At 37.3% G+C, this 12,701-nt stretch overlaps 1 protein-coding gene across 1 annotated transcript in view; it reads right to left on the bottom strand.

Moving 5' to 3' along the window:
* Positions 1-12,701, bottom strand: part of tmem8b (transmembrane protein 8B) — a 42,598-nt gene that overhangs the window by 19,423 nt on the left and 10,474 nt on the right. The window contains exons 5-6 of the mRNA XM_017412218.3: positions 11,543-11,811; positions 6,447-6,829 (exon numbers count right to left, since the gene is read on the bottom strand). Of these exons, the coding sequence (XP_017267707.1) occupies positions 6,447-6,829; positions 11,543-11,811 (652 nt within the window). The remainder of the gene's footprint in view (positions 1-6,446; positions 6,830-11,542; positions 11,812-12,701) is intronic.

Genomic DNA, 12,701 nt, shown 5'->3' with positions numbered 1-12,701 from the left:
AAAGGTGTGAGGGAATGTCATTTAAACCTTAAAGATATTTTTTCCCTAAAAAAGCAATTTTAATGACATCTTGTGACATTTCTATTCCAACTCAATGAGCTTCCTCACTGTGATCATGAAGGAGAAAATGACAAACTGAAATAAATGACATTTTTCACCCTTATGAATGAAATCATGAACTTGCAATTTATATTTAAAACCTGTTATCTAATCTTAATTCACTTCATTATCACCCAAAGGCAAAGGTTCATGATATTGTTTTTGCCCGTATCTGTGAGTGTGTGTGTTTGTGTGTCTGTTAACAAAAACTTGATGAATTTTAATAAAACTTCCACAGTGTAATCATTGGATGTACATCTACGACTGATTAATTGTGGAGTCAACACTATTCAAGTTGGCCAACTTACCTAATCTAAATTGGTGAACAGAAAAATGACTATAACTCAGTCCATTTCACAAATGTTGAGCTAAAACATGATGTGGTAATAGCTGAGAATCATTCCCAACACGTACTCTAAGAGTGATGTCTTATAGTGTGGCATGAGATTGTGCATAATGTTATTTTCAAGGTTTGACCAAAATGGTTGAGCTACATTCCATCATTTCTCAACTCAGGATGATCTTAGTCCCAAACCTAAAAGTCCAACAGGTGGCGGGCGATATGCATTCCTTCAAGGAATGGCTGACATTTAATTTTATTAGTCTGGAGCAATTCCTAATATAAATCAAGCAACTGTTTGTGAAGCCGTGTTGCATCACTAAAATGGGTTTCACTGACTGAGGTGTGAGTCTTTGTGCTCTTAGATAAAATCTAGATTTCGATCATTTAGTGAGGATTTAAATTTCTGTAATATCCAATTAAAAATAAACCCCAACATGTTTCTCCACTCTGTTCCTCTGTATTTTACCCTAGAAGATAATAGGAGTTTAAACATTTTAATTGATATGAATTGATTTGAGGTGCAAGTCATGGTTAGGACATGAGCACATTGTATTCCAGGTGCTTTCCAGATTCAGCAGATCCTGATGCATGAAAACTGCCAAAAAGTCTAAAAATATTAAAACGAAGCATGGCAAGAATGGATTAATTCTAAAGAACTTCCATTGATCCTCACACTCTCCTGCACTTCAGAGGAACAGTTTTGCTCAGGGCAACTTTCAGAGTCAGTATTTCTCAGAGTCACTGTTATCTGGATCAGAGATCATTTCTCGGGTGATCTCTTTTTCTTTACTGCCTGCAAACATCCTGCTTCTCCAGGAAACACTCAGAATTAAGGAAGTAAGATTATCTTAAGATAAAGATGCTTATTTGGTAATATATAGGTTTGATCTTTCCCAAATTTATCATCTAAAGAACACACAGTTTTGTAGAAAGCAGGAAACAGTTCTGCAGCGGCTTCGGTCTGCAGACTTGTTTGACGACAAGATTAAAATCTACCTGATAACGTTTGGAGCTTTATTTGTTTTTCAGCTCCGTCTGCCTTCAGTACTCAACATCTTTACGCTTCAAGAACAGAGACCAGCACTTTTAAAAGCATTTTAAACACCGCTGGAATAATCTTTGTTGTCAGGCCATTATGTGATTTGCTGTTAATTAACAATCATTTCTCGCTCATGTTTAAGGCCCCATTATAAATTCATGTTTGGAATTTTAATGTTAATTTTGCACAAACTGTTATTTACTGCCCGTGCGTGTAAAACACTTTGCGACAATGTTGTGAACATTGCTAAATTAATCACATTTATTATTGTGATTTATATGCCCGATCCATTTTGCCTTTGTTAGTTATGATGGGTGAATGTGAGTGGCAGAGGCATAATTCAGTCACAAGGGCCATCTACCAGCAAATTAATAATCAAGGCTACTAGCTGGAAAAAGCAGCTATAGTGGTCAAGAATCATAACAATTTAAGTCCTTTTTAAAATACAAGGTTCTTGTTAAAATGAGGGAAATGGTTTAAATAAATGTCATTTTATCTTGTGCACTTATCTTTTCAAGATTTTTCTGGAGTCTTGCTGTTTTGTTGCTGAACCTCCTGGTTTCAGAACTCAATGAACATCATTATAAGTTTCTATTTTGATTAACAAACCGTCTCAGTGTCGTTTGACCTGCACATTATATGAATATGATTTAAGAACACATTACACACTTTGATGGTATAAATATTGCTTAGCAACAGTAACACATGCTTGACTTTGATTCAACGTGCCACTGAGTAATCCTGTTTGGAAAAATATTCAGACATAATTTTTAGTGAGTTTTGATGCAGCCTCCATCTCTCTCGATCCTCAACTTGACTGTAGTCATCGGTAAATAACTGCGTTCACTTGAGATTATGCATTCTCCCAGCTAACAGTGTGTGTGACACTTAAAGCCAATGTCTTTCTTAAAGAGAAGTCTTCAAAGATCTGTGTAACTGGATTTTGGGACAGATATGAAAACGTTTCTGAAGCATCAATTGTGCCCAAAAACACTGTAATCTCTATTGTTGTAAAAAAGAAAAAAATATATCTGAAACTATCAAAGACTTTCTAGATGATGAGCTGAGCAGACAAACTTCCTACGCTGTGTGATAAGGGATGAAGGTCAGACAACTACGATCATCATGTATCCTGGGATATGAGATCCAAGGTTCATTCTTAGAGATGGGTGACCCCTAGAGAAGGACAATTATGAGCGCTGCAATCCTTCAGTCACACCTTTATGGTAGAAAACCCAGACAGAAGCCATTACTCATTCTGAGGTATGTGACAGCCCTCTGGGTAAAATTCAATGTTCGCATAATAAAGGTGAGATAAATTATACTTTATTTTACCATGAGGAAGCTTGTCAGAAAACTTGGCAAAATAAAGGCAAAACTATCAATTCCCAACTGTGTGTGTGGATGATATTAGGCAGAGAGGTTCAACTCAATAAAATCAACCCAGACATTATAATGACAGCATCATTCTTCATTTTTATTTTTACCTTATTTTTTTTTTCCGTGGAAAACACTGGTAGTCTAATTGAAAGCCAAATGCGGAAAGAAATTGACTGCTAAAAAGCTCAGGCTGATCGTTTCAACAAGACAGGAACCTGTGACGCTGTGACACAATGACAAGTTTTTGGGTATTTTTTCATTCTTTAAAAATAGGTCTTTTAAAGTCCTGGAAGTGACTTACCCAGAGCCTAAACTTGAACTGACAAAAGCATCTCTGAGGAAAATTCAAAATATCCGTCCACTGATACAGCCGAACCAACATGGTTGAATGTTTAGTTGAACATTTCAACCAAGAAGATTATCATATAATAAGGTTATCATTGCTTCCACAGCTACTTTAATCGATGTACTTACGTAATGAAGATATGTTTGTTTTAAAATTTACAACTCTGACACATTGGTTTCATATTGTTATTGGAAAGAATTGTGTGTAGACTGTGAAAAGGGTAAGACGAGGCTGAAACAGATGGAAATTAAAGGCTTAGCATTGCTTGAAGGAATGCATTATCACCTGTCAACTTTTATTACAGTTTTAAATTAAAATCATCTGATGATGAGAAGAAATGGAGTTATAGCTGTTTTGGTCAATCTTTGTAGATGACAATATGAGCAATTTCATGCTGAATTGCAACATTTTACAAGATGTGTTAGTGATCAGGGTGTGTGTTGTGAATGACTCTCAGCTACTACCACACCAAGTAGTAGCACAATATTTGTAAAGTTGTTGTAATTCTTGGGTTTGGTAAGGTTGATTAGCTGTGGTCTTAAATTCTAAAATTGGCATGACTCCAAAAGTTAATCAGTGGTAGATGTGCATTCAATGAATACTTACCACAGATCCTGTGAGATCATGTAGTACTCAGAGTATGTGTTGGGAATCAGTCTCTGCTACTACCACACCAAGTTTTAGCTCATTAGTCAAACTTGACTAAGTTATAGCCATTTATGTGTTTGACATTGGTGGTAGGCAATAATAATACACATGAATCAAATTTCAGACACTAAAAGTAGACCTTTTCATCATCCTTTTTTATTGGCTAATTTATTTAACCTGTAATCTCTGTGACCCCAAAAATGCAACACAAATGCAGCCACATAAAACAGTGATGAAGTACAAAACACTGGCGCTCATTTCCCTACTTTTACTTTCTCCTTTTAAATCAAGCCCTACCTAAAGAGAACTTTGAAAGATGGCTCTGAAACGATCAAATCAATACAACCTCACCTGAGGTGTTAGAGGAAATAGGAGCCATATGCATTCCTTTCACACTCCGGCTCAGAGAATGATGTAATTCAGACACAGAGCCCCAGCTATTGTCTCCTAAAGCTTTGCGAATCTGCCAGAGTCCCCGAACTGGCAGTGGCTGACTGAATTCTTTTACAAGCAAGTGACAGATGATCGCCGAGGGGGCAGAAATATGTCCATAAAGTAATATACCGTGATACCTCTTCGAAAAAAAAACATCTTCCAATCATCCCAAACAGGTTTCATCACAACATGCTGTCCTTGTGACTTCAGCAGAGGCAAAATCAGCCAAATAACTCAATGCTAAGTCCTGGAAATAAAAGAGGTCAGGGTTAGACACAGCCAGACTGATGGTGCAAAGCTAACAGATAAGACTCAGATTCTTTTCACAGGACAGGATAAAACACACACATTACCATGAGAATAACAAACACCCACAGTGGCACTGATCTCCCACCAGGTGACAAAGTCAACCAACCAGTCACTGAATAAACTCGCAAATTAATTACAGTCAATTATTTCACCATCTTATTGGTCCACTGTTTGTGTGTTTCTCTGACATTTGGGGAAATAGGCCCATTTGCTTTCATAGCAGGGGTTGGATGGGAGGATCGATTATCAATTTCATCTCTTTGTGTTCAGTGGAGATGAAGGATGTGTTTAGCCTTGCCTATCACACACTGTGAGGGCAGAGAAGAGCAGCAGCATTTTAACAACTTCAAACCTGTCATGTACAATACGCAAGGCCTTAACAGAGATAATTTTTATTAAAGAATGCCAGTCTCTCTATAGATTTATTTAATAAATCAGTTGATTATTTTGTCTATTAAATCTTAAAGGGATAGTCCGGTCATTTTTGAAGTGATGTTCTATCAGTAGTACTTTATCAGCTGTGACATCAGTAGTAGAGCACGGCATATGAGAAAAGAGGCAAAAGTCTTTCTCCAGGTAAGGCTAATGGCTGGCCAAACAAGGGCTCATTTTTGAAAATCTTTTTTCAGGCTTATACAGCAACTCTTTCTCAAAAACCTCATATCGGTGTAAAATAATGCTACATTAGCTAATAACACATTCGTATGACGCCATAAGTTTAGTTTGTCACTGTTCTCTCGAATGAACAACGTCTTCCTACATGCATGTGTGGAGCATAGACCGCTGATGCCTTTTAGGACATAAAAAAGGATACTTAGCTAACTGAGGATGTGCTAAATAATTGGAAAATTATTTCACCTCTCTTTAGACGGCATTAAAAATTGGCTGAATGGGATTGGTTTCAAGAGCAATAAACCTTTAGAAAGATTTTGGGAGTAACTGAAATTGTAAATAACTTGGAAAGTAAGACTTACAAACAGAAATAAACAATAATAAGCTACAACTAGATCTCAGATAATAAAGGGTTGAATAATGACAAGGTAGAGCAGAGGAAGGCCTCGTGTCTGGGTTTTGCCCGAGGCTCCAAAATGACCAAATCCACCTCTGACTGATGTCACGGCTGATAAGGTACTAATTATTGATAACTATTTGACAGAACATCACTTTGAAATGACCAGACTGTCCCTTTAAGGTGGAGTTGTTGAATAGATCCTCAGGCTAAAATTGTCCTTGAACAAAACATTTTCTGAATGCACGGAGATGATTTTAACATTAGTTTAATTCTTGGGAGAACTGTAAAAAATGAGATATTTCCTGAAATGTCAGGACATTCTTTTGAACCTAAAAGGTGTCTGTTTTATGCCTCATCCTGTATTTATTTCAGCCCTGGTGGGCTTGATTTGTGCTAATGAAAAAGTCTGTATTATCCTGCAGATCTTCTAGGTCCCTGTAGGTACATTCCTAATGCCATCTCTTCCTGACAGATAGATCAGCTGAGACGTATTAAGTCCTGCTTGGAGGATTTTTGCATTTTGTTTGCTCTCAGTTAGAGACATATGCCACAAATCCAAACACTGGCGCCTGTTTCGTAGTGAACTTGTTCAGTTCCCACAGCAAACTCTACAACCATACGTGCATCCATATTTAGCAAGCTATCTGCGGAGCACACTTTTTCTGACTAATAATTCGCCTGTGCTAGATGAGGAATTTTCTTTCACCGACTGCAGCATTTTTACTCCACTTCAATCTGATCCCAAAAAAGAATTCAGCGTGTGAAAGATCAGGGTGAAATCTTAGATAGCAGTTCAGGATTCTGAAGGTTTACCAAAGTAGAACATGAAACTCACCATGTTTAGTTTAAGCTCCATGTTGAGGACTCCTCCGCTGTCTAAAACAGGCATCAGGTTAATGGCGAACACTGCAGCCCTGTCTGGTGGGACGGAAATATTTGGACCAAAGAAGACGTAGAAGTGCACAGAGAAAGTGTCGAGCTCATTGCGCAGCGTTGGGCGGATGGGCCAGCATTTGTTCGTGTCAGCGGTGGGGGCGAGGTAAATGATGCTGTCCTCTGAGGTGTGGAGGTGACTGGCGTTCTGAGACAGGCCGGGCAGGGACGCCATTAGCAGCGTCTCGGACAGGGAGAAGCCCATCGCCGTTCCAAAGGACTGCGGCATGTTCATGGAGGAGCTGAGCTGCGCTCGGTCCTTTGACAAATTAGGCTTGGAGCAATCTGTTCAAGAAAGACAAAATCAGATCAAGAGGGAAATGAATCAAACTGATCTCTGCATCAGTTAAACATTCACAGGGAGTTTTAATAGCCCGTTGCACAAGATCTTGAAAGCCTCTTGTAATGTTTTGTGCAATAAATGAATTGATTTACTGAAAATCTTGGTCAAAACAAAAAGAAAACAGAACTTTCCCTTGTTCTGGGTATGCATGCTAAACAGCTGAGTCTTGTTGGTTGTTTGAAATTATTGCCTTCAGCTGGCTTCCATAATGTGTACAGCAAAACTCGGAGCTGCAGACTGCTTCTTAATGAGACATAGATTCACTGTAATTGCAAACAGTATGCTCCCTTTCAGCACAAAGCAACTCACTGCAAAATGGTCATTGATGGCAACTGGCAATGTCTCATCAAATACCAGCAGCTCCCAAAGGGGTGAGCATTTTTCAAAGGCTTTTCCAGCTCAGCCTCATTTGCATGCTGTTGTCTCTGAAAGGGTGTGAAGTATTTTGACATGCATTCAGGCAGCTGAAGCACTTCTAAAAATACCACAATATCAAATACAGCACGTAAGGCACAAAAGTAATTTTAAAAAAGTGTAAATTTATAATATGCAGCAAGAGGCAGTTATTAATTATTGTATGAGTGTCTGGGGGGAGGAAAGGATGTAAACATGTGGGTCATGATATTCATCATGGCACCAAATATAGCAAAATATATCACAAGAACCACATGACAATTCACTGGATGAACATCAAAAAACTGATTAACTTGTGGAGGAAACACAACTCAAGATGGCACACAAAACATCGCAACTAATCAACCTTAGACAACACAAAAATTGCTATAATTTTGGTGTGGTAGCTGAGAGTCATTAATTAGGTTTATTAATTAGGTTTGACCAAAATGACTATAACTTTGCCATGTCTCATCATAAGATGATCTTAGTTTAAAATTATGACATGAAAGGTGGCAGAAGATACGTATTCCTTCCAGAAATGTCTTCATTTTGTTTTCATACACAGAAATCTTTTCCTTGTCCAATGTTTCAAGACAAGACACCTGCTGTGAAAAGGCTGTACACACAACGACAATAAATAATGAATTGCAACCTAGTTCTACTACACAGTCTAGCCAGCAACTTAGATGCTTGTAAATTGGACTGCTTCCAAATACGGTTGCATATTTCCAGCTGGTCCAGAATGTTCATAACAACATCACCAATATTGTCAAGCAAAGTGCGAGAAAGCGAGAACTCCAGATGGTCTTCCTTTTGAACCTGAGGTGTTCTTCCATTCAGATCCACAAAAGGTCAAGTAAGATCTGCCTGGCAGGCAGGAGAAGAGACAGAGTGTGAATAATTAGTGTCTGTGTTGCCATGGTGACAAAGTGCACTGTACATCGAGGAACAGAGGGAGAGGTTTGCCACATAGGAGTGGACTTCCCACAGATTTGTGAGCCATCACTGAAGAGGAAGCATAAAGAATATCTTGGCTGTCTTCAACTCAAAAACAGCTCGTAGTACTCAGGCGTGTACTCAGCACTGGGCTTTTAGCAATCCCTGCTGAATCACTTCAACAAGCCTCTTTATGATTCAACAGTATCTGTCCTCAGTTTTCCCATCAAAACATTTGTCCATGAATACATTTCTGCTCTACATCTGCCTCGTCAACATGCTTCAAGACTCACATGGAGATATTTGCTCTTACATAAAAGGAGACTAGGAAGGCATTTTTATAAGTAAATTTTGACCTGTAAAACTGTACAAATCATACACCACAGTACTTTTTACACAGACTGTACATTTTTTAGCTACAAGATGCAACCTTGTTTCTGAAAAAGTTCAGTGCAGTGTAAGATTTTAAATCTTGCTTCTAACACACAAACCTCCCAACAACCAAGATGTCACCTTGTCTACCTTTAAAACCAGTCTTAAGACTTTCCTTTTTAATAAATCCTATAGTTAAGGTTGGGTTTTCTGAGCTATCCCTTTATTATGCTGCTATAGGCTTAGACTGACCACATTTCATCATTCTGCTGCTGTCTTTAGTCTCTCTACACTCCATGTTTGTACATGTAATTACTGCAATATTAACTCTGTTTTCCTTGATTTTCTTCCCATAAAATCTACATCTGGTCCAATCTTTCCATGTTTGTCTACATCTCTTTCCTGTCCTCTCAAACTCCAGCCGGTCGAGGCAGATATCTGTCCATCCTGAGCCTGGTTCTGCTGGAGGTTTCTTCCTGTTAAAAAGGGGGTCATTGTGACAAAATGCAGATCCACACAACCTGCTGGCTTTCTTAAAGATAGAAAACTTTTACTAATAGGCATTTTATAATGGACTGTATGTAAATGTATTGTATTGTAACATAAATGAATAGCCTGTAATTGGATTCATGATTTAAACCTGTTTTTTGGTTAGTTTATTTATTTGTTTTTTTGTATAGTGCCCTGAGGTGACTTTTGTTGTGAATTGGTATTATTTAAATAAACTGAATTAAACTGAATCAAAAAAGTGGCCAATTTTAAACTTACCAATAAATATAAAGAGTACAAAAAAAACATACCTGATGCTGTAAATGAGATTTTCTGTTTTTTGAAGAAGCATTAGCTCAATTTAAATCTGAAACTAGCAACAGATTTCAACAAAGTTGAGAGGGGATCATTTTTACCACTCTCTTGCATCACCTTTGCTTTTTACAACATTGGAAGTGTTTGACAACTGTGAAGACTGACTGCTTTAATATCAGAAACAAAATATTCTTTTGTTCTTGCCATATACAAAATGTTGGCTGTATTTTCTTTCTAAGCCCACTTTGTCATATTTTTCATTTGATATTGAGCCAAATATTTCAGTCTACCACACGTTTGGACTGAAGTCAGATGGAACATTTATTCTGTTCCTACAGAGCTGAGCAGTTGTAAAACATCCAGAATATGCTTTGGAGTTGTCTTGCAAAATTAAGCAAGGCATTCCCTTGACAGTAACATATGTTGCTCCAAACCCTGTTTACACTGTTTATCATTATTTGTGCCTTTGTGTATCTAGAAGTTGTCCATGTCAAGCGTGCAAATGCATCTTCACTTATTCCCCACTCATCATCATGCTGATGCTTGGTCAAGAGTCCATTGCATCGATTTTCAACACATGGAGAACCTAATAACCATCACTTTCTGAGCCACAGAGAACTGCTCGACAGCTACATTTTGCAAGTTAACCTTCTGTGGCAGTAAGCTCCAACTAACAAACATCCTTCTATAGGTTTGATTATAACCAAAATTTGTAATTCTGATTTCTAGAGAAAAAAAACAACACTTCTAAGGATAAGACAGAAGTTCTGCCTTGAAATTGCTGCTTTTAGACTTCTTTTTTAGTTTCTTTGGCAACTCTTTTTTTTTTTTACTTAATTTCACTGACTTTTCACACTTTTCAAGTGTTTGATTATGGTTAAGTTTCAAAAGCACTTTGTCGAATTTAAAGCAAAATCAAGGCAAAGTATTACAACACAAAAAAATGTATGTTATTACAGGCTTCATCAACATTTTTCTGATTGCCACGGCAGCACATCCAGAATGGGAAACCAGCATTAAAATATTAAAGCGGAGAGAACCATTTGAGGGGGAGAATAGGGTGCTCATGCTTTTGCTCTCACAGACTTTCATAAAGTGATGAGCCCCTCAACACTTTAACTTTTCACAAACTTTCTGGGAAGTTTGTATATCTTGTAACTGACCTGTTGGTAACTTGCCTAATTAGTCTTGAGATATTCACAAGTGTATTTATAGCAAGACACGGCCCTAACTTTTGCTGGTACTTGTGCATAATTTTTTTTTTAAATAAATTACAAAAACTTTTCATCACACCATGTTTGAACATGTAATTGCATGTTTTGTTTTGCCCTAAATCTTGGAGATGTGGTCTTATGATACCCTGCAAAGAGCAGCTTTGAGCCGTTGTTGGGTCTAATTTGTGAGCTCTGCAGAGTTTAGAGACCACCCAAGCATCTGTCTTATATTAAATATTTAAAGCAGCAGATATTATTTTTAAAAATTGATACAAACAAACAGGTCACATGTTAAGGCAATAAATACCATCTCAGTTTAAAAAAAAGATATTGTGAGAAAAAAGAAGTTTCACAAACCAGCCTTCAATGATTTGGTTTAATTGGTAAAATTAGTTAAATGGTCTTATCAAAAAATACTCAGTTTCTTGCAGCATAAAGAGCATGTTTAAAAAACTACAAAATCACCAGTATAATAAAATCTTTTTGCAAAATAAAATTTTTGAAAACCTGGGATTCTGCGCAGTCAGTGTGAAAGGAAATGCTATAATGTGAACTCAGAGTTAACTAATGTTTTTTTTTTTTTTTATTTCAGATATAGTTTAGTATAACAAGAAGAAAATACATTAGCTTTTCCAGCTCCACACCAAACAAATTCAGTAGAAATATATGGCTGTTCACAGTTCTACAAAATGAATAGAAGTTAACATGCAAATGACCGTAAAAATTAGAAATTTTAACTCTTAAAAAAACCTACTTGTGTATTAAATAAAGACTTAATTATATGAGAACAGAATTGTTTCCTATCTTCTTTAAAATTAGTTTAATTTATTGATTTGGATTCAACTGAAATAATTCAGAACAGGATAGGAAAGAATATGCAGATGTAAAATATGAAAATAGAGGCTAATCTTTATTCCTAATAACTGCGCTCACCTGTGACTTGCACCCCGATGCGAAAGTAGACGTCTGAGTTACTCAGATACCTCTCCACCAGGATGTAGTACCATTGCTCCCAGGCAGGTACGAGAGTGACTAATTCACACGGGTTCCACTCCCTGCAGTCGAGGGCACTTGAATTATGCACCGGTGGCGCCCTCGCTCTCATCTTCAGCACCACGGGACACGTGTCACTACTTTTGTTCTTTGTGCTGCAGTTTACCAGCTGAACCTTGACCTTTGATATATAATTTGGAATGAAGACCCTGCACAGACACACACACAGAGGTAGATAAAGCACCGTGCCACACAACAAAATACATATAAACACAATAAACACTACTGCGTGAACACAAGTTGGTGTTTCCTAGAGTTTATTAGACTACACTGATGCCTTTGCAGCTACATTAATGTCAGTTCTATTCAAATGAATCCTAAAAATGTTAGTCTCCAAAAATCTATCCAACAAGTCAGCTACTGAAGTTACTGAACCTGCATTTAAAAAAAATCACTATTGCAAGTGTTCAGCAATAGTAAGAGACATTTGTGGTTATGGTTGTTCTGAAGAGCCTCTTCAATGGATGCATCCTGCTTGTAAATCTTCAACAAAATGCCTTAAGTTAAAAAATATCAAGACTTTATGTTTCTCCAGTTTTAGCAACTCTTTAATGGTGTCCCTTTTAATTTAAATATAAAATTAAAATCACATCATTGCCTAATTTTATCTTAAAACCTCATAGGTCCATATTTTTCCAATAGAGCACTTTGCTCTCAGACTACAGGTTTACTTCTGGTTTCTAGAGTCTATATAAATAGAATGAAAGGCAGAGGTTTCAGCTATCTGGCTTCTTTATTGTGAAACCAACTTCCAGTTTGAATGATGGCAGCAGACACCCTGTGTACCTTTAAGACTAACCTTAAAACTTTCCTTTTTGATAAAACTTGAGTGGAATCCCTTTAGTTGAGCTACTATCTTCCAAGAGCGAGTTTTTAAACAATTAAATAACTTCCTAACAATAATAAATCGCTTTGACTCCTTCCAGTCTGGTTTTCGTGCTCACCACAGCACGGAGACGGCCCTTGTAAAAGTGTTCAATGATATCCATATAAATACAGACTATGGGAGAACCACAGTGCTGGTTCTGTTGGACCTCAG

The sequence above is a fragment of the Kryptolebias marmoratus genome, linkage group LG1 (assembly GCF_001649575.2).
Source record: "Kryptolebias marmoratus isolate JLee-2015 linkage group LG1, ASM164957v2, whole genome shotgun sequence".
Lineage (NCBI taxonomy): Eukaryota > Metazoa > Chordata > Actinopteri > Cyprinodontiformes > Rivulidae > Kryptolebias > Kryptolebias marmoratus.
This window is presented reverse-complemented; position numbering and strand designations above follow the sequence as displayed.